General features: G+C 41.8%; 1 protein-coding gene across 1 annotated transcript in view; it reads left to right on the top strand.

Moving 5' to 3' along the window:
• The window catches only part of zc3h3 (zinc finger CCCH-type containing 3), a 55486-nt gene that overhangs the window by 17452 nt on the left and 14440 nt on the right, over positions 1–23594 (top strand). Inside the window, exons 4-5 of the mRNA XM_018670918.1 lie at positions 13609–13759; positions 22167–22330. Of these exons, the coding sequence (XP_018526434.1) occupies positions 13609–13759; positions 22167–22330 (315 nt within the window). The remainder of the gene's footprint in view (positions 1–13608; positions 13760–22166; positions 22331–23594) is intronic.

Raw genomic sequence — 23594 nt, 5'->3', positions numbered from 1 at the left:
GATATCATTGATTGTTGTGTTCGATGACAGTAATGCTGGACTGATTGGCAAATAGCCGCCATTAACAATCTAAACTCTAATGTAAATGCAGAAAATTTAAAGTGGTGTAACACAGTTAATGTTTTTTTTTCCCTCCTCATAAAATTATCCTCAATGTTAACTTGTACACCATCACGATACAAGATAGAGCGGACACACTGTACAGTCATATTCCACCCTTTAAACATTCCTATCCAGGTCCAAACTTCAAATTTCTTTTATAGTATATCCCATAGAAACACATGCCACAAAAAGAACATATTTACAGGGACAAACTAATACTGCTTCAAGTCTGTAGATCTAAAAATACAACACATAACAATGAGATAAAAGAAGAAAATAGTCAATTGGAGTCATTGGAGATGTCTAGGTAAGAAAATCTCTATAATGTGCTATAAGTGGTGCAAAAGCTCTCAAATGTGTCTTTACATTAGGTTTACACCTCAAAATCCTAAAATTAAACTCAAAGGCCGGACCATATAGTGAAATATTTAAGTCACATACCTCCATCCTGTTTCTGTGTCTTGTTCTTATACAGAAACCTTAGCTCAGTTTCTCCTGCTAACTCCTCCTGTTTACAGCAGCCGTCCTTTCCTTGCATGCTTGTATGTGATACTTTATAGGATATCGGCTCTCTTACAGTTTAGCTTGTGTACTTGAAGTTCATGACCTCTGGTCTATTTTGGAGAGGATTACTGTGCTTCTATTTCCTCACTTATCTGTCTCACACTGAGGCTAGTCTTTCAATGCATTTTTAGTTTAATGAGTTTGTACATATAAACAGCCATTTGGGAGCAACTTGTGTTGAATTACCACAGTGATGAGGATTGTGTAACTAATGCACCAGCTTTGAGTGATGTCAATTTTAATCGGTTCCATCTATTTTTAATATTAGAATCTCTGAGCTACAGTTACGTAGAAGTCGCACACTGGTGGATTTTAGAATAGCAAAGATTACTTAATAAAGTGATTTGTTGATCTCCGAGATGTTATTTGGTAACTGTTTTGTTAATTGATTAATTGTTTAAATCAGTTTTTCAAGCAAAAATTCCAAACATTTGCTGGTTAAAACTTCTTAAATGTGATGATTTGTTGCTATTTTTTGTCTTTTTTCTGTCATATCTAATGAAGAGCAAGATGAATATATCATCTTGCACTGGAAGTAACCTTTCCCCATTTTTTGACATTTTATAGTCAAACCAGTCGACCGATTAAGTGCAAAAATATTTGACAGATTAATCGATAAAGAAAATAATCATTAGCTGCAGCCTGAGTGGATTTATCCACAAAGTCACAGCATGTGCCTTACATTTTGACGATTGTACATTAGCTGTTTTTCCTGTGCTCCTGGTGTCATCATCTTTGATGTAATCAGTAAGTGATAAATGACAAAATGTAGTGAATGACCTGACTGTTTGTCTGATCTTAATGTTGTTGAGCTGAGGCTGTGACTTTGAAGGACCTTTATTAGTACATATGCCTGTGTATGTGTTTGTGAGTGGACTATGCCAGCGGTTCAGCAGCGGTGTCCGCTCCTAGCAGATGCCCACTCCTCCTGGTTGCGATCAGCATTTTAGCGGGCTGCTGCCAGTTCCTCCTTGGCCCAAAGGGACCAATTAGGCCCTGGCAGCTGTACCATGAATGCCACCATGGAATGAGGGGGCCGTGGGTGGGTGAGGATGCTGCACAAGAGAAGGGCAGATAGCGCTAAGGACGCACATGTAGATGTGGAGAGTAATAACACTGAGTTATTATAGAAAGGCTCCACAACTTAGACTAAAGAGCAGATAGTTTGTTGTGAGCAGGAAGTGATCGATTACTGGACAGAACTGATGAAGAAGAGAAAGGTGGAAAGTAGTTGGAAGTACACAGTGTTTATTTGGATCCTGTGTTCTTCAGAGCACCTGCTGGTCTTCTAAAGGATCAGAGAGACTAGAGTGGAAGACCCCTGCCCTCTCCAAATTAGCACCCGAGCCGACAAGAGACGTGACTGTCCCTCATCACGCCATCGTCCCCCTTTCTCCTCTCCTGACCTTTAGCCCCTGAACCCTCACTTTTCACCCTGGTAAATGCAGTGCCATGTTCAGAGCTGTGCCCCCCTCCTGTTACTGAGCTGACAGTGGTTGGGGGCCAGAGTGAACCATCAGACACAAGTTCAGTAGTTATTCCAGCCCTCTTCATTACATCGAGACTCAAAGGTCAAATATCAGTGTCCTTGCCAAGGGTCCTCTGAAAATCTATACTCTATATATCATTGGACATGCAAACCTTTACAGTCACACAGGGAGGTCACTTTCTTATCCTAATGGCGTCCTGAAATGTTATTATATATAAAGTGCTCTGAGGTTGAAGGCTGTCATTTCTGTAGAGATTAGAAGTAAAAACAAGAAATGTAATGTCTAAATATAGGAGAGATTAAAGTCTTAACAGAGCAAGGATAAGCATGATAAAATAAAAAATGGAATCTAAACAATTGCACAACACCGCTTGTAATAATAGCAGTGCTGTCAACACAAAAGCAGTCAAGCTGCATTAAAGAAACAACCGAGAGTGAACAATTACAATCATGGGATAGACAAGAAGAAGCACAAGAAAAAAAGGGATCATGCAATAAGAAGACAAAAATCAGTTTGGGTTTTAGAAAACAAAACATTCTTAAATAAACCATATGAGCACAACAATTGTTTTGTAAAGGTAAATCATTCTAATCAAAAGCAGCTTTAAACAAAAAAGCTCTATTTTTCCCAGTGTCCCCGTAGGTTACAAGGACCAATAAAACGGAGCTCACCGGTGAGTAATGTGAGGTTTAAGAGAAAGGCAAACCTTTTTTAAGGCCCCCACATCATATGAGGTATGGCTATTAAATAATGAGACTAATGTTGTAATACGATTTTATTGAACATAAACACTTTTCATTGTCTTTCTCCTTCAACATGCTCCCCCTCTGCATCAACACACCACTGCATCCGGGTCTTCCACTGATCGTCGTTGATCATTTCGAACAATTTGTTCAGTTAGTTGAATGTTTTCAGAGGTTTTTGATGTTCATCGTCTTGGACATCCTCTCTGCCTTCAATAAGTCTTTTGTGCCATTCAAACACACGTGCACGTGACATGCAGTGTTCCCCATACAATGTACAAAAAGATTCAGCTGCTGTTTTGTTTAGTTTCACCAAAAATTTCAAGTTAATGCGTTGCTCAACTTCTAAGCTAATCATTTTCCGATGCCTTAGCAAAAACATGTGCACTTCAATCAGCGGCGAGCAGTGAACTAAAGACTTACTTATTGGAAACTTACAGCAGCTGTGTGTGAATACCCAACCTTTAATATATAACACTCAGTCTGACTGTGAACCTTGCGGTTTTATCCACATAAATACAGTCTTGTTATTTAATAGCCATACCTTGTACTCTTGTGTGATGGTTGTTCACTTACAGCCTCCACAGCTTTGCCTAATATTTTGAAACCTGGCTACAGATATTTGCTTTCATTCAGCCACAAGGGCATCTGTAATGTTCAACAGAGATCTGGCTCACAGTCAGTATTCTAGGGCTCTGTGCAGGCCAGTCAAGTTCTTCAACATCACTGTATGGCATAGCATCAAGATTTCCTTTCATTGAAACTCACGGTCCTGGACCTAAACCATGAACAACTAGCCTCAGACCAAAACTGCACAAAGGTATTTAGAGAGCCGTGTTAGATATAGTAAACTGTCCTTAGCATGTCTAATGGACATTGTCATCCAAATCACATGGATTAAGTAGGACTGCAGCTACCATTATTTTATTACTGATTATTCTGATGATTTATTTGAGAAATGTGAAAATGTTCGAGCAAATACAATGTCTTCATTCAACAAAGCTCAAACAGGATATTAGTTACTTAATGTAAGCAAGAGACCAACAAATCTGCAACAATGAGAATCATTACATTGCATGACTGAAATGATTAACTGATCACTAAACAGATGACGTTGATCAACAAAACAATTAATCGACTAATTGTTTCAACTAAGAGCTAAGTGGAAAACTGTTGCCAGTGTTTTTGTTCCCTGACATTGAAGGAGTGCAGCTGTGAGTGAGCCTAACCTTTATCCTCTGAAAGATGTGGTCGTGCTTACAGTTGAGTGTAAAGAACACCTAAATGCTCCTCATGAGCAGCCTTGTCCTCTCGCCTCGGTGGTTCTCTTTTCGACACCCCTCTCTCAGCTCATGCTCTGCCCCCCTTCTCTCTTCACACTTTGACACATTCATGCTGCTTGTGTGTCTCCCAACGGGCTTGTACATCACCTCCTTGTCTCTCACTCAGTGGCTGAAACAGAAGTTGAGGGCCAGTGTCCGACCGGCTGACCGGGGTCCATCACTCACTGGCCCAAAAGAATCAGCAACATGATGGATGTGCACCACACTGACATCTGCAACCAGAACCTCAGTCCTGTTCTAAATCTATACTACTAAACCACATCTCCCTGTGTGTGTGTGGACTGACTGACATAAAGCACTGCAGCCCCTTGCATGTGTCTTCAACCCGTCACTCAGTATGATGAAACAAAGTCAAACCAACATACTGTGGGTCCATACACCAGCTCTTCTTTCTCACCATTACTGTATTCCAGTGCAAGTGTTGTTGTCAACCAAGACATCCAAGACATAAACTATTTCTGGGTATTAAAAGACAACACTTCTCAACACAACAAGTGTTGTGTCCACCAAGGAAAGAAATATAACCTTAAATACACCAGAAACAAAAACATCTCCTCTCTTTACCATGTGGACACTTGTGTTTTTGATCCTCAGACCTGACAGGCAGAAAACTGTCCTCAGACCCATTAATAGCCTTTGTCCACACATCTTTCCCCTTTTTCTTTTCTGTCACTCAGACTCAGAGCTGCTTACTCGCTCGGGCTCTTGATGTGTCGTTCGGGGCAGAGGTTCACATCCCTTGTGGAATCTTGTGTTGGCCTTTAGGGATGCACCCACTTAACCTTCAAGTGCCCCAGTCACACTTGGAACACACACTTATCCCCCAAGCTTTTCACTCTCTCTCTCACTCACACACATACACACACACACACACACCCTCCTACCTGATACTCACAAACAGATGCACATATAACGTATATAATAATAGTGGTCCTTAAGTGGACAAAGCCCCAGGCTCTTCCTCTTGATGCGTCTAATGGGATCTGCTGATTGACAGCTGCAGTCATCCCTTTGACCAGACATGACACTGTGTGTGTGACACACACACGTCATGGGATGCACATGAAATGTGTGTGGCGAATCATAACCTGACGGAGTCCCGATCACCACTAAAGATTTTGTCAGCTCTCAGGGTTGGGGTCAGGGTCAAGGTTGAGTTCACAGGAAATGCGTGTTTTCATCATGTCTTATTTAAGTTATTGACGTTCTTTATGGCTACAGGAGCATATGGCTACTCTGGAAAAGCACACATAGGGGCTATTATCATTTAATTATTCATCAAGGATGTTGTCAGGTCTCCTTGCATGTTGTTCAACATTTGGAAAAATACTTAGACATAGATTGTGCTCTTAAAGTGTGCAGATTCTCAATGTGTTTTATCTTTTGTTTGAGATGATGTAGTTTTTGAAAATATAGATCCATAATGTAGTGATATCGGCTTAATGCTGATTACACATGACAGTCATTGTTTAAGTATGGTTATGTGGGGCCCTGGGCTAAATTACAGACCTTGCTAAACTTATCTAACCCCCCTCAACCTCCAAGGACTGGAAATCAAACCTTAACACTTATCTGGTTTGGTCCACAATGTACTTGTTGTTGATTATGGCACGTTGTCAAGTACAAGAGAGTTGGCACTGAATGTGTGTTCTATTCACAGTCTTGTTTACTTATTCTATGATCCAGTAGTTCCTGATTAGTTGATATGACACTGTCTTATTTATCCAGATTCATGTTTGGCTGTTTGTGTTTAGACAAGATTAACATTTGAGAACTTTTTATTGTTTTTCTGAACATTAATGGAAATAAACTTTTTCACACTCTTCCTGGGAAGTAGATGAAAGGTCAGTGCCCCTCTCATTTGTCTGAGTTAAGTCTGAAGCTAAAACCACAAGGTGACCAGCTTAGCTTAGTGTAAACACTGGAAGCAGGGGGAAACATTTCATTACACGTAACATTTAGTACACAATAACCCCTCAGTCATCATATAGGCAGTATGTGTGGTATTATTAAGTAGTATTAAGATCTTAATGAGGATGTTTGCATAAAAGCTGTATAAATCATTTACTTTATATATCATGGCTATAGCAACAACCCTACCAGCACGCATTTGTGTTTGCGTTTGCCTTAGTGGAAGAATCCCCCCCCCCCAAGGTTCCCCGGGTCAGCTGGTATATGTTACAGCTGATGGCTCCACTGCGATGATGGACGAGGCCACAAGCCAGTAGCCCCCCCCTCCTTTCTCCCCCACCATCACCATTACCACCACCACCACCACTACCCTCATACCCAAAACACACTCTTCCCCCATGAACACGCCTCTCTGACATCACCACCACACTGGCTGACAGCATCTGCTGATGGCACGCACCAGGGGCCTCCTGTGTCAGTATGTGGCCCCTCGCAGCCATCAGCCTGTCAGTTCATGTCAACCCAGGTCCTCATCCACATACACACAAATGAAGCCCCGGAGTATTCCTTTAAAAAGACTGTTGCAGCTCCATCACACAGAAATACTTCCTTAAATATAATACTGTTTATTCTCAGGCATCTAACTCGGGCAAGTGTTAATTCAGTAATGACACAGTATAGAACTGAAGAGCAGCTGATTAATGTTGAACCATCTGTCATCAACACTTACAGTGGGTTCAGTTCTCTGAGGGCCGTTCTGTTTTTAGTCTGCAGGAATGAATCAAGGTCATATGCAGTATTACTTAAAAGATTCAAAGCACACAAACACATACTCCTGTGTCCTTACAGCTCCATTAGTCATTAATTTTAATCTTAGAATTCAATCAGATAACTGTGTAATGTTATAGGTATCACTTGTAGCGATGAACTGACATAATTTTAACTCTGTAGTTCTGTGCAGAGTTGTATTTTCTCGGAGCTCATCGTAACAACTCTATAAGGCAATAATACGTGAGGGCTGTGTTTCTGTCAGTTTGTTTTGGAGTTCCTCTCCCCCATAGTGGTGACCTTTTTAATGGCTTGGATGGATGGATGGCAGTTGTTGTGAGGACACTGTGCATGGTATAGGACATTTCATATTACATATTATATATTTAAATGGTTCTTACATTAAAAAAAAAAACTTGATTAAGGCACTAAAAGAAACAAATGAATTAAAAATGTAACTTGGAATGTAAGTGGTTGAGAGTTGAAGTCTACACAGGTACAAGTTTTACATTTCCAATTACTACATATTATTTATATTTTACATAATTACATAACCTTACAGGTATTTTTAAATTCATTGTTTAAAAAAATAAATTAACTGAGAAACATACTGAGTGGTACATTTTAATTTGAAAAATAAACCTGTCAGGGCTCTTTGGTGGATAAACCATGTTTGAGCTTTTTGCAGATTTTTGTTCCTTATCAACCAACACAGTCTCCTGTACCAGTACATCTGTGATAAGCTATTATCAGCTGATATAAAAAACTGAAATCCTGTTTTAGTGTTAAATGTCAGCAGCTAACAGAAAATAAACTTGTACCAGTGCTAATTCTGGTCCATATATGCACTAGTTGCAAATCTATCAAGCCACTGCATGACACATAAAACACACAGATGCGCATATAGATACTTACAGCAGGTCAGTAATTATAAATGGATCCACATCCTGCAGCAGTAAACCCAGTGACCTTGTCTATCATCTTGGAAAAATGAGCTACACTCTGAGTCTTTACAGACAGACATGGCTCCAGCGTTGAGCAGTAGTATCTGGAATTTTGTGATTTCCTCAGTCCGCCTTAATTTTCTTAAAACAAGATGTTAAACTTGTTCACATGTAACGTCTCCTGCAAAGCTCACATTCTAGTTGTACTCTAGGAGTACATGATATACTCCTATGAGTTACAGGATGCAGTATTTTTAAGACCATGGAATGCAGTTCTGTGTTTGCAGGGTGGGGCATCAAACTCTGTTGACATCTCTGGGTAGTCTGTCAGAAAGTATCACTGGGTGTCAAACATGCAGAGATCATATTATCATAACTGCTCCAGCTTACAGCGGGTTATTAAATTGTGGTAACTCCCTTGTTAAGTCTGATGTTAGCATGGCACCGCTGTCTTCTGTAAGAGCAGCAGAGCAGTGGGAGTCAGAAGATGAGCCCCAGGGGACGGGAACATGGGATGGCAGGGGGAGCAGGCACTGTCAATAATAAGATTTATTATCCATTGGGTCGTCCCAGGGAGGTGGCAGATGGAGACCGCTGTTCCCTGGAATTAGACGTCAGGTATGGAGGGTGAGACTGCTGGGGGGATCCCTAAGAGGATGGTGGAGGGGAGGTGCGGTGCAGTGGCCTGTCAGTAGCCCCAGTCAGAGGGCTGCGGATAGACCGATAGAGAACATGGAGGTATCAAAGCTCTGAAGTTGAAGACAACTTTACTCAAAGTCTAGTCCACACCGCTTAGACGAGGCTCAGTCATCTTAGGGATGTGACCTAGTTCAACGCTCTCGGATCCACTTATGTGATGCTACATCTGCTGCTTAATGTTGATTAAGCAGCATCTACATTAGTGATTTGTCACAAGTTTTGAGTGGATTCCTCTTTTGGACTAACAGAAGAGGATCAGACCTGTTATACTGCAGAGGGGATAAACGAGGAAAAAAATAAAACTTTGATTTCGTTTTGAAGGGTTGGTTCATGGAAATTTAACATTCAACATTCCCGCCTTAATCAGGCTTAATAAAAGAGACTAATCAGACTTTCCACTTTTTTAAATGGAAATATTTGCTGGTTTTTGGTTTTCCACAAAAGTAAAGTGAATATCTTTGGGATATAGAACACTGAACAAACAAAAGATACAGTTTCAAGATGTCACCTTGGTCAGTGATGGGATTTTGTTCTTGTTATCTGACATTTTATGGACCAAAAGATTAAATGAGACAACAACTGGCACATTAATCAATACATTTCCTCTTATGGTAATAGGTACAGATACCTGAAAGCCTGGATACATAAAGCCAAAACAACCTGCACGGGTAGATTCCACCAGTGTGAGAAAATGTGTTGAACCCACCCTTTAGTGTGGCTCTGGTACTAGAAGGCATGCTACTTGCAGAAGGAGCAATGAGTGCAGTGTAGAGCGACCGGAGTAGATTATCTGTGGATTCACAGCAGCGAGTCAGCAAGAGATGGATGGACGATGTGCGAGCTGCATGCGTCTGCAAACGGTGTCTTCACAGCACAGGGCGCCACTTTCCTCGCTCCCCCCACGTTGCAAGGCAGGCCACTGTCAAAGGTCTATTAAGAGAAGATTGAGACCCCCGGTGTATATGTGTGAGTAAGTGTGTGTTTGTGTGTGAGTGCGTGTGTTCGCATGCTCATTGGTCATGGTCCTGTAGTGGAAGATTGAGACCCCATTGCTCCCAGAGCCACTCAACCAACACAACCTGCAGTGGTTTACAATCAGAGCAACACCGTCCATCCATCCCTGCTGACACACACACACACACACACTGAGATACACACCAACAGCACAGCTCACTATAGATGTCATTAAACAGTAGCCAAGGTGGAACAGCTGTGTGACAGCGTCATGGACACGGGCAGTGTCATGATGTTTGGAACGAGGGTTTAAAGGCAGATCGAGGTGCAGGTTAGGGATGCTGGAGGGGGGAGAGGGCAGGAGGGGGGGGGGGCGTAAGAGGCTGTGGGGTGGGAATCATGGCAGCACCTTTGACAAGCCCTATTTGTCATCTGCCAGGACGCCCAAATAGCTCTGACTGCAATACAGATGGACTGTGGGAGAAAAAGTGACTTCAAGCCAGGCAACTAATCCTGTACAAAGCACCACCCCCACCTGCACCCATGTACTCTCTCTAGCTCCCTCTTTTGCGCTGTCTGTCTTTTTTTTTCTCCCCCTCATAACCCACCTTCTGATGTTGACAAACAGCACAATGTCACATGTAAATCTGCAAAAGCATGTAGAAAACACTCAAAAGTAATCTTCATTACAGACTCAGACAAAACCTCACATATAAAACAAAAACGATGACAACTGGTAAAATTGGTTAGTTTATTAGTTTTAAATTGCATTTAGCTGGGACTTAGCTGGGATCCTTAGACTGAAGGATAATCAAAGGACGTAAAACAAAACAAAATAATAATAGTGAATTGCTGAGACATGGGAGCAGTGGCACCTTTGAGAAAATGTCAGATGGGCCAAAAAAGGTTACAAAGAGGTCCGCAGATAATTTAAACCATTTCATGCGGAGGTAAAACTGAAAGTGAACGGACATGAAAAGTTGGTAAATGTATAGGAAACAGGTCAGAGTTGAACCTGGAGCTCTGTCCATAAATTGTACTGGAAACAAACAATTTGAGTAATAACTACTGTTTTCTATTTGCTTGATAAATTTGGCTAAAATGTCTGGCGTACGTTCTTTCTACCAGTTACTAATGCACTGTCTGTTCAAAACGAGACTTATTGCATCATATCAGGACACAAAGCAGATGAATGCAGCTGTGTTCAAATCATAAATCAAAGTTTGTTTGTGGTTTAACTGAAGATTAAGTCAGTTTTAGTGAAAGTCATGATCTGCTAACATAGCATCAGGTAGACAAGTAACTATGGTTGCTCGCAGTTTAACATATCTTGCACTTCTGTACAGGACAGTTATAACACTGGACCTTTGTGTTAGCTGTCCTGACACAATTTTAGTGATTTACCCTGACAGTTATGATGGTAGAGACAGGGCATAACATAGAATTATAACCCTAATGCTTTGTCTGCCTCTCCCTGTACAAGGCACATTGTGTGCGTTTGTGGGTCTGTTTGTGTCCCAAACATGCAGTGAGTATTTCGGCAGCTCGGTTTGCAGTGATTTGTTCAACAGTAACTGTTTGTCTGAGATGAATTCTCCAGCTGATCCAGAGCTGCATCCCGGCCGACAAATGAAACCAGCGCCTGAGGGGGAGTGAGAGTGGAGGGGAGGAGCGGAGAGGGAGAGAGAGGGTGGAATGTGTAGAAGTGGAAATCGAATCATTTTATTGTTTGTCACTGCAGCCCTCGTGGTCACGGTTTGTTATTGGATGCTAATTAAAATGGCAACAATCCTGATAATTGGCAATTAAAGACTTGTGAAAAGAGGCGATTGGAAATGAGCTCCACTCTGGGTGTATAAACTCATTTGTTATCCCTCTCTCACACCTCCCTTCACTCTGTCTTTTCTTTACTCATTAGGGAGACAGAGTGCTGTCACTGACCACCGCAGTGAATGATTGGTAGAAGGGGAAAAGGTAGTGCAGATAATGACATTTTTTTTTATGGGTGGAATAATTTAAATGAATATGTTGAGCAGCTGATTCATGTTGCATTAAGTCTTGCTTTTCCGGCTGAGGCAGTGGAAGGTTTTTACCTTTTTCATGAAATACAATGCAGCTTTTGGCAAATTAATTCATAAAAGGCTTTTTACAAATGCAATTTTCCACAAAGCTTTTAATCCATGTCTGTGAAAGCTTGTAAATAAGGATATTTCTGGTTTACTGCAGCTTGTATCTTATTTTTATAGGTTTGGCCATTGTTTTTATCGGCAATAATAACATTGTACGAGTAAGAGAGATCTGGGAACTTGGTCGGGTCAAGAAACTCAAGCAGACTTTATTCTGTCAGGAGAGACTTAATTGAAAGAAGAGTTGATAGTGTATGTGGATATGTGAGGAATGTAGTAGTAGTCGTGTCACGTACTGGACTGATAGTGATAAAAGCTGAAGAACAGGCCTGAAGAGTTTGATTGTTGAGATTTGATGGCAAACGTGATGGAGGTAGTTCACATCGATCGGACACTGAAATGACAGCTGCCAGCAGCAGAGAAAGGAACAGTTTCTGAAGTTTGACAGGTGAGTTAATTGGCTCACAGTGGTGAAAAGTATCAATACCCACAGTCATTTGGACTGAACTGACTCTAAAGTACCCAAACTATCTGCTGGAAACCTCTATCACAGTTATCAATACCCACTTAAATATGCCAGATGTTGATGTTAAATTATGTAAATCTCTGACAGGTGACAGGTCTTTAGTCCTAACTTTAACCTGCCTTTGAATCCTACTGTACTTGGCTGTGTGGCCTTCCCTTATATCTACATTGTACCTGCTCAGGTTTAACTACAGTGGCTGACCCCACTGGTTTGAATAGGCAGCCACATTTGAACACCAGAGTTTGCTCAGTTGTCCAGTTTCCATCACTGTGACTCTGGCTTCACTAGTCCTACTTACAGATGTTAATTAGAAAGCCCTGTAGTATAACAAAACACTTTACATGAATCATGTAACCTTTGCTACCAAAGCTAAGAACATAGTTTCAAGTCTACAGGGTCATCACTTCCTGGTTCCTGTACCTACTTCCTGTAGTGCAATTAAGGATCATTACCAACATTTCAGCTGCTTTCAGTTTAGGGTTCACTTCAATGATAAAAATGAATAAATTAGGGATAGACCGATTATTGGCCGGGTCTTTAACATGTTGCAAATCTGAAAAGCTGTTTAATAAACATATGCTTAAAGGCATTTAAACAAAGTTAAGTGTTGGAGTTTGTATTATTCAAAATTTTGATGCCAATATTTTCACTTTTACTGCAAATGAATATCTGCTCCAAATATCAGTTATCGGCTTCCTTGACTACTAATAATCGGTATCAGTCTATCTCTAGAATAAATCATCATCATCATAACTGATAGAAATGATGCCCAAAACTATCAAAATAAGACTCAATCTGTTATACATGGGAATCCTGTAAGTGTATGTTTTGACACAGTCTTTTATAACTTATCACAATGACCCTGCATTTCAGACTTCAGTAGAAAGGCTCCTGGCTCATGTGGTCTTTAATCTTGGTGAACAGGGACTTAGATGATCCACAATGTAAATTCTCTTCTTTGTGTGACTACGTCAGCCAGCCCAGGCCATCATAAAACAACATGATGGATACACAGACAAATAAATAAATAAATAAAAACATTTAGTCCTCTTTCTTTTTTTTTCTATTCCGATCTCTCTACTCTTACGCCTCTTCTCTGATGGATCTGTAAAATCATATAATGAATGAGAGCCGGGCAGGAGGGATGAAGGCAGCGAGGAAAGAGACAGAGGGTATGATTTATTAGGCTCATAAAAATTCTGCCTTTGTTATTCCCTCTCATTTTTATATGTGAAGCTTATTAAAGAGCACACCTGCCAGAGTCCACAGACAAATTTGTGTGTGTGTATGTACTCATAGTTTTATGCATTTGAAATGATGTGTATGTGTGCATTTGTTCACACACTGGCTGGATGTTTAACTACTGCTTCTGTTTCAGATGTGGTCAGACTCTCATTTGCAAATTGTCTTACTGATCTGTTCATGTCTCTGTTCTCAGGTCCAGCCTCTTCCTCCCACTGTAGCCCTGCCTCCCAGCGGGTGTTCAGGACACGCTACAAGATGGTGACCCGCCCGGGTTCCAGCGCCGCACACACCCCCCAGTACAACCCCGCCCTCTCCTGGAGAGCCAAGAGGATCCAGTCTGCCAGGTGATCCACAAAGACAAATACACACACACCTCCTGTAGGTCTGGGTTTAATGTCTCTCAATGGCTAATATCCTTCAGCTCAGAGCAGTGCCCTGTCTTTTATGTCACCGTCACGTGCAGCATGAGTGGAGGAGGTCGGAAATTTATGGTGCTCATTTTTACACAGTAGATAACCCAGAGAATAAACCATTTACACCAATGTGCTCCTCACATTAATTTACACCAGCAGGGAAAGCGTCTCACCTAGGACAGATACAGACAGAGGGAAGGGTGGGTCTGTTTCTTAACATCATTACTGCCCTCATCGTCTCTCTCTGTTTTTCTTTTTAAACCTTCATTTATCTAACTTTAATCCCCTTTGTCTTAGCACTCATCCTCTGTCATTCTCACTCAAAATATAAACCATCCTTGAGTTTTTTTGTTTCTTTTTCTCAGTAAATATGCTTTAATATGACTGCAGCTAATAAGTATTTTTATTGGTGGTTCATTTCTCAATTGTCCTTGTCTATAAATTGTCATAAAAACAAAATATCCATCACAGTTTCCAAGAGGCCAAAGTGCTGTCCTTAAACTGCTTTGTTTTGTCTAACGCATAGTTCGGAGTAGAAAACAAATTCAGTTTATAATGATGTAAAACAGAGAGAAGCTGCAAATCCTCACAGTGGAGAACCTGGAACCAGAGAATATTTAACATTTTAACATGATAAATAACTTCAGTGATTAGTTGTTCAGCAAAATTGTTGTCAACTATTTTTTTCTGTTGATTATCAATTAATCCACAAATCATTTCAGCACCAGTCTGTAAATAAAAGAAAATGGAGTCCTGTATGACTAACGTGCATAATACATACAATACATGTTTTTAGCCCGAAACGTATAAAGCTGAGAAGATCTTTTCTGTGTGATATGGTTGTGGTGGTGAGGTATCTGAGAGTAGATAGTTGATTAATGTTAATGAGGAGGCCATTATTGAGTGACGGATGTTAAAGCCTCATTCTTGACTTTATCATGATGAAAAACGGCTACATTTAACATTTACTAACCAAGTGGTGTTGAGCTTTTTTCCCTGCAGTGGCTGCATAACTGAACTATGGTTATGAAAGCTGTGATGGGGTTGTTGTGGTTGGTTTTGATGATCTGTTAATGTGTAGAGAATTAGCAGGATGCTCCTCACAGAAACTGGCTGCAGTACAACAACACTGTCTCACACACACACACCAAACTGTGCAGGGCTGAATATGACATGAGAGTAGCTTTGTCTTCTCTGTGTATTGTTTTAGTGGTAAAAAGCTTTGTAGGGCTGTGTGCTCACTGTAAGCAGATTTATGTAATATAGGGACCACAAAGTTAAAACTGATGTTTTAACTTGTTACTTGTTAGGGTAGACATTTCAGAATTAAAGCATTCTGTGTATTTGTTTTCTGTGTATGTGTGTGTGCCTGTGTGATGGTGATGGGTGGGTGGTAGGTGGGGCTTCATTTGTGTAATCCAGATTTGGTAAGACAGAGGACCCTGGACTGTGGCTGGACTCAGCCTCTGGTGACTTATTACTATTCATTTAGCTGCTGCAGTAAATATTGATTCATCAAGGGATTTTCAATTTGAGCCCCGTGACACCTTGTGAAATATCACCAAGTGTGTGGAAGAGAGGAAAGAGATAGGGAGGGAGGGGGGACAGGTTGGGTCCCCAGGGATAGTGGATCACCCCCTCCTCACCCACTCATCCACTCTGTTCTCATGCTTATCTATCTGTTTAACTCCAAAGACCCTCCACTTTTATCAGTTTGAAGCTATTGAGTGGAGCATGAGCTCATATTCTCTGCTCTTAACTACTGAGTGCTGCTCTTCATCTTTGGCCTATCAGAGCCACTGATCCCTGTCCTCATATGTCCTCAGTTCTCCTCTCTGTATCTGGTCATAGCTGAACCTCCCACTCAGGGCCATGCATCTGAAAGGGAAAAAAAGAAAATACCAGACCAAACCTCTTACTCTGGTCCAGATGATCTTGATATATTTGACAAGGCCCCATAGTGCAGATAGAAGTTGTGAAGACATTGTTTTGCTTTTTAGATGGAGCTGGATAGTTCTGCTACCAAGATATGCATGGATCAGCCACAACATTAAAACCACCTGCCTGATATTTGGTAGGTCCTCCTAATCCCCCCAGAAGAGCTCAGACCTGTTGGGGCATGGACACAAGACCTCTGGGGGTGTCTTGTAGGAACTGGGACCAGGAGCAGCAGATTGGGATCTGGGGAGTTTAGAGGGCAGGTCAGCTCCTTGGGCTCTTTGTCATTTCTGAGCTGTTTTTGTGTTGGGGTGGGGGAGTACAGTGTCCTGTCCTGGTTGTCAAATTGCAACCACAACCATCCAAGTGTAGAGACAGGATGAAAAGGACACACCAGAGTTCATTTTTACCGACCGAAAACTAATCCAAATCCAGTGCAAAAAAAACTGTGCACACAAATACCACTGTTTGATTGGAACTGGAAAAAATTGTACAGTGTTGCATCAACAACCAGTCTAACTGATTGTAGACATCTCCTGTTCCCAGGGTGACAGGAAGTGAGATTCTCCCTACCCAGCATGCTCTGCTCTCCACCTGGTATCAGCCATAGCGAGCATGGTGGGTGATTTAGTGCAAGGCAGCAGTTTGCAGGGGCGGAGAGATCGGCTGCAGTATTTCAGCCCCCTCCACCAGAAAATAGATATAATCTCACTATTAACTCCATTAATAGTAGCAGGAGTTGAATTAAGAAAGCCGTAAAGCATGAACACTGCAGGATAAATTGCAGCCCAGCCCTCCTTTCATCTCTCTCATGCACACTCCCTACTTTCCTCTCCCCCTGTCCCTTCTTTAATTTCTGTATCCATGTGTTTGCTCTGGCGTCCATTCTTTCACTTTCTCTTTTCCTTTCTTTTTAATTAAGTTTAACAAGAATTTTGTTTCACATTCTACATGTTGCTGTTTATTCTCTGTTTCTTGTCTTCCACTTGCCTCTGTCTTTTTCTGATTTATTTCTGCCATAAATGTTAAAGCCCCCAACATGGCAAGACACCCCAACCCCAAATAAAAAGTACACTATTTTTGAATCTATACATCTGCACAAACACACACACACACACACACTCACACTCACACACTCAGTCCAGGCGCTCATCTCCTTTAGTGCTTCAGTATCGATCAGCACAGGATGTAAGAGACTGGGCAATAAAGTGAAGCAGCGCTCCCTCTTCTTCACTTCTCTCCTCCTTTTCCCGCATTCACTCCCCCATTCATCCCCTTTTATACACCAATTCATTCATTTACTCATTACTTATCACATTAGTCATCTACCTGTCTCCCACAGTCACATGTTATGAGCCTCCTCTGGTGCTGTTCACGCTGTATTCTGCACAGATACACTCTGGCTTGCCTCAAAGAGGATTTTGTTCATTATGGCCGACTCCCTTTAAGTTGGATTTGATAGGACTGTGATGCGTAATGACACTGCTTTGGTTTCCTGTAAGTGCCTGAAGAGGAGCAGCAGTCCTTGCTGTTGGAATTAGCCAGATGACGATGTTTTTGCTGCGCTCTGTTTCAAGGGTAACTGTTTCCCAATATGAGCCCACTAATGCTTGGGTTGCAGACAAATAGACAAGGGCAGCATTATTCTGAGCAGTCGCGCGACCCTCCAAATTCTTCCCTGTCACTAAAACAAAAGTCAGATCATTCATCAACAGCGGCGGTAGTGCTGAATCGCGCTCTCCTTTATCTGTGCATTGCATGGTCAGAGCAGTCCACGTACACACACCTGCATACACACACATTAACAATAGCACATACACATGCAGACTAGTCTCAAGGGAGTTTCTTTGTGCCCTTGCCCCCTCCTCTGTATTTTTTTCCTTTCTTTTTGGAGACTTTTTGTTCTTTTTCTGTGACCTCCAGTTGTTGTCTTTAGTTTATAAAAAAACACCTAAATGAGTGTCCAGCACACAAACTGTTTCAAGGCTGAAATAATTAGTGGATTCATTTAACAAGACACACTGGGCTTTAGGTCTGGTTTTCTTATCATTTTATAGACTAAAACTGTGGTCTAGATCACAGTAGATAATGTTTCTTTTATTTGTTCTACTAAAAAATGTAAAATTAAACCTGCAGTGCAAATCTATAGTAGCTATATAAACACTATTGATGCATGCTTACAACATATGCTTTGCTTCCTCTGATCACTTTCTTATTTTAGACTGTGATTCTTACCCTGAACGAAGAGTTTCTTTTTTATCTGGAGCCTCAGAAACTTTTCTTGGAAGCTTCCTCGGTTTTTTCACCGTACTCCTAGTGGCTGTATCCTACTAGCACTGTGGGAACTCATTTGGCAGCGAGGGTTTGAATGTAACAGATATTCATTTATATGTAAAAGTCTCACACTCCAGCTTTAAGGAATATAGAAATTATTCAGACTGACACATGTTTTGGTGCTGTCTAGACAATGAAGTTAAAGTTCTGACACTCAGCTGTTATTTCAAGACAATGAAGTTAACATCCGCATATAAGAAATGCAGTCCAGACCAGTCTGCTGCACAAAAACTAGTGTCTAGTCCTAAACTGTTTGCCCACTATGGGAGTTAAACTTTGAAGCTCACAACTATTATTTTGTCTTAAATTCAGTTTTATCTGTAATACAGAAACAAAAGAACAGAACATTTTGACAGACTCCACTGTGCAGCTCTTGAGAAAAATGTCAGCTTTAGCAGCTATATGTTTCACTTCCTGACCAGCTGGTCTCTAACTTAGTCTGTCTGCTGTCAGGGGGAGGTAGTGTACAATAGGTTGTTGAGCTCCGTAATAATAAACAATGGGCACTCTGAGACCAAATTATAAAGTAAATGAACCTTAAAAGCAAAATTAAGAGCTAAATGAGGCTAAAAAACTAATTTAATGTGGATTTGTCGCTAATCATTGAGTTGAGTTGAAAATGTTGATTAGTGCAATACATATTGCAATATTAAAAAATACAAGAATTCCCACCAGATGACTTGAATAGCTCTATTTGGAAAGAATTAGGTTGATTCACCAAGGTCAGTGATCTAATTAGTAAACAGCTTTTAAACAAAAATCTAAAAATAAAAGAACAGCTGCATCAGCCCCCTGAGTGGTTTACAAAAATGCAACAATGAAATAAAAATCAATTTTTGTAAAACAGCAGCAAAGTAGTTAAAACAAAAGAGGATCATGTTTTTAAACCCCTCTTTTGCAGCTGTGTAAATTGGTGCCATGTCTTTTGCGAGGTGAAAAGTTATGGCGTCCGTAATCTTGTGGTGGTGTCACAGCATAGGCATCCGGAATGGTTTTTTGTGTCGTAACATTAGTTTGAGTTCTTGCTTTGCACTCATCATATAGCGCTCTGTAATGGCGACTCAGGTGATCAAACAGATTTGTTGTTTTACCTCGTGTTGTGGCAACAATGGCAAGGCACTGTCAGCACAGCAGATCCTTATGGTCCACATCATCTTTTTTTTATATTTCCATATTTCAGGTGGTGACCTTCTTTAGGGGACTAAATCGTCCATCACAGTTTCTCCCTCGTGTTTATCGCTCATCTTCGGCGTGGTGTGTGAGGGACAGCATGTGCATGGGGGGAGGGGCTGACTGTGAGCTAACTGCTCAGAGAGTGAGAGAGAGCAGAGCCGGTTCAGAGATGCTCTTCTGAAGCAAAACAAAAGTTGACATGTTCTAAAAAAAGAGAACATGTGATGTGACTATCGCACATCGCGATGACGATGCTCAAACGATACACTGAGCAGCCCTCTTTGACAGTGTAGAGAATAACGTGTGGGAGTGTCCTTCAGGTCTTGTAGATGAAGGGAAGGCAGTATTATACCTGCGTGATGGACAACATTAGGAAGGGCTTCCCCCTGAAACAACTTGGCTGTCCAGCAGGGGAGGATTTGTGCATCAGACAGGCCTGGTGCTCTGATAACAGATCAGGTCAAGGGCATCATGATGAACAGGCCAAGGAGAGTCTGGAGGCAGAGAGAAAAACTCTGCCTTTCTCTGATGCTTTGATTTTTTTATGCTCTCCACTATTTGTTTCTGTTCTTCCTTCCTCTCCTCCTCTCTCATTACGGGCAGATTACCTTATTGTGTGGGTAACTGCTCCCACAGAGGCTGTTCTCACTAATGGTGTCAGACCTGAGGCTAAATCTCATTCATGTGGCTGTATGTCTCACATTGGTCTGGTGATTAGAGTGTGTGTATGCAAGCAAAAACTCACAGACAGTCTAAGAACTTTGTATGGAAAATGAGGCTCTCACTGATTGTACCAAATCTGCACTTCTAGATTTTTCATACTTAAAGTTTAGTCTTAGCTTTTTCTAGGCCAGTATACAGGCCATACACTGTACTAAAGACTAACTGAATCAGATGGTCTGAGATCAGTTCCAATCAAACTGTGTTATTTGTGTGCAGAACATAGAACTGCTTTGAGATAAAATACCTCACTGACTTATGAGCAGAGAAAACATGAAGAGAAAACATTCAGACCCTATTTAATGGTGGGCTGTGGTGTTATCTTTCCCTGCACACTGTTCTCTAATTTACCTGCATTTGTCAGAACTGCACCAAGATGAGACATCTAATGATCTAAGAAGTATTAGTAGTAGTAGTAGTCTGGGACGTGTTCCTCCATCTGCACCTAAGTGAGTGTGCACAGGTGTTCTTTAGAGAGATTTGCACGATTGTTAAGTTTAATACTGGTTAATGCAGATGTTCAGCGTAACACTAATGTGCTCAGTCTAGTTTTAAGCCTGCCTTCCAACAGAAAGTTTAGCTTGTTTGATGCACAACACATTTAGATTTTAAAAATACATCAGCTCCTCTGTGAGTCTTAGCAGCCTAAGGTAATCTATTCTCTATGTGTATCTCCAGAGATGTTTACATTGTCTTTGCAGAACTAGAATTCCTGTATACCACGTTACTGCATCCCTTGGTTTGAATTTGGCCGGTGACTGTGCCAACATAATTTCCTGGTAACAGTAATGAATTTACTTTACATGGATTGAAACAAGTGTGGGACAATCACTGAGATTCAGACTGAAAAATACAAACCCAATGTCCTAACAGACTCAGTGTTACACCCCTGTTTACCCCCCCGACTGCAGCCCAGTGTCAGGGTTAACTGCTGTCTGTGTTAACTGTTCATGTCATATCCCCATTAACCTCCATTGTGGCTCCCTAGGCCGCCCAGTCCTTGTTTAAGCCTCCCAGGGTGGCAGTCAGCGCTCCAACATTAGCCTCCATTACAGCTCCCCTGGCTGCAGTTGCCCTGTGTAGGGCAGCCACTGATCAGTGAAACTGAGTGTCTGTGCCTCTGAGTTATGGCACACAGTCAGGTAGACCATGTACGTGAACGCAGCTGATGGCTGATATTTGCTCCCTTTCTTTCTTATTTGCAGCAGTGCAGCAGCTCTCCGCAGGCTGCAGCGTGTTAAGCGTCTGTGTCAGTTGTTTTGTGCGCGGCGTGCGTTTGGGGTAACCCTCTCTTCTCTCTGTAATGGGAGGCATGAACTCTCGCTCTAAACCCATTTCCAGCCCATCTGAAATACGGCAGCAAATTACCTCCAGTGGCGCCCTGCACACCAGCCCCAATCCGCCCCAAATAGAAGTGACAGGACAGCGCAATTTATCGCCATAACCCCTGCACCGCCCCACCACCACCACCACCCAACATCCCCACACATACTGCAGGCTCACACGTACAGCCGCCGCACACATACACAAGTCTACTGAGTGACTCCTTAATGGTGAGCATGTGTGTGCAGGGCCTGTGATTGTGTGTACTCTACATACTGTAGCAAAAGTGTGTTGTGATGCTGTGTGTGTGTGTCTGTGTCTGTGTGTATGCGTGTGTGTGTGGTCTCTACGCTCCAGTGTAGGGGCCAACCTCGCTGCTCTGGCCCCCTGCCCTGCCTATTATCTCATTGATTTCCTCCTCTCCTCTTTTCAATTCTCTCCATTTCCACACTGCCGTCCTTTCCATTAGAGGAGCAATTTAACAGAGTGCTGTGACATGGGAGGGAGAGAGAGAGGGGGGAGGGAGGAGGGGAGACTAGAGGATGGGAAACATAAAGTGAGGAGGGGAGATATAGTGGAAGAGCTGGAAGGAAGATGGGCTAAAGAGGGGTGGAACTGAGGGAGAGATGAGCAGATACAGTAATATGATTCCAGCATGACTGAAAATTTCACACAGTTTGTGAACCACAAACTGAACAGACAGTTACAGTCATTCCAAGTTTTAATAAACTGGAATTATCTTTTTATTCACTGTATGAATGTATGACTTAAATATCATTTCCAGAGATGTTTGCTTATTTCTCATTTCATCTCTTTCTCTCTCCCTCTCCGCATTTCTCGTCCCTCGCAGGAGTTTCCTTCAGAGCCGTCTTCGAGCTCCCCACGACAGACACCCGTCGTCCACCCAGCACTGGAGAGGAAGTGGCATGTGCTGGATTGGTGGTTCCCTGTACCGAGTGTCAGCCAATAAGCTGTCCCGCACTGCGCTGTCCAACACGCCTATCAGCCGAACAGGTACGCTAACCAACACCACACCAGTCATCATCATCATTATCAACAACTGACTTGTGGTGCTTGTTTAGCTCCATTTGAATCAAAAATATCAATTGCAGGACTCATTTTTAATAAATAATGATGAGGAAAAAACACACTTGATGAGTTTACACATTAAGCTTTTAATATTTTGTATGTATATTTTATCAGTTTTAAGTCTGATGTATGTTTGTTCTTTCTTTTCTAACTCCTTGGGAAATTTCACTCGTAAAACAAAACGTAAAACAAAACGCAGCTGTCAAGTTTTAATGAACCTGTTGCTTCAGAACAGGAAAAACAAATGTGAAGAAACATGTGGTTGTATTTATATTTTTATTCAACACTAAAGATGGGTATCATCTGATCACATTGAATATGACCAGTCCTTTAATAGTAGCATCTGATACTTAATATTTTTTGATCATTAGTGCTCAGGCACATTTCAGTCAGTACTAAAAAGGAACTGATGCAGGACATGCCTTGCGAGTCCAGGGCAGTAAATCTGTGTGCACCCGAAGGTGATACAAGGGTGTTTATTCATGTTTGTGGCTGCAGCTCTGTCCACATGCTCTCTAATGGACTTAGTAGAGCTGGCTGGATTTGCCATCTGAAATAATAAAGTCGTCATCTGTCAGAGCAGCGAGGGGGAGGGTCTGGAGAGCTGGATGGTGCAGATTAAAGCCCGGATCTGCCTCTACCTCCCTCACACTTCTCTCTTATACACATTCTGTAGCAACTACACCTGCAGGAGAAATTGAAGAGCTCCACTCTGTTAAACTCGTGACCGGCATCCCAACATTCCTGCATCCTCCAGGAACAAGCCTGAGATGTCCCCTCGGCAGGACTTATGCTTTCATATCTTCCACCGGCGAGCCTCACATTTGTTCTTGGTCCAGAGCCACCGGCCTGTAATCCTACTGTGCTTAAATCACAGCCGCGGCGCACACTTGATAAGAGCCTTAACAGTCATAAAAGTTCCAAAATTAGAGGTCTGAATAAGATCAACTGTCCTCTGTGGGCCTGCCGTGGGTCTTGCTCGTGCACAGGTCACTGACTGGCCATAATGACCGTTCCAGCAAAAGAGCTCCCCTCTCTCGTACTGCTATTTAATCCAAATATAGGTTAACTAAACTCCACTGCTGAAACTCAATCACACTAGAAATAGTTGTCAGTGGAAAATTGACTACAAACTTGTTATTTAATGATCTGATCATAATCTGCGTCAGACTTTTACTCTTGACTCGGG

This window comes from Lates calcarifer, linkage group LG17 (assembly GCF_001640805.2).
Source record: "Lates calcarifer isolate ASB-BC8 linkage group LG17, TLL_Latcal_v3, whole genome shotgun sequence".
Taxonomy (NCBI): Eukaryota; Metazoa; Chordata; class Actinopteri; family Centropomidae; genus Lates; species Lates calcarifer.
Note: the sequence above shows the minus strand (reverse complement) of the source record. Positions and strands in the feature narration are given on the sequence as shown.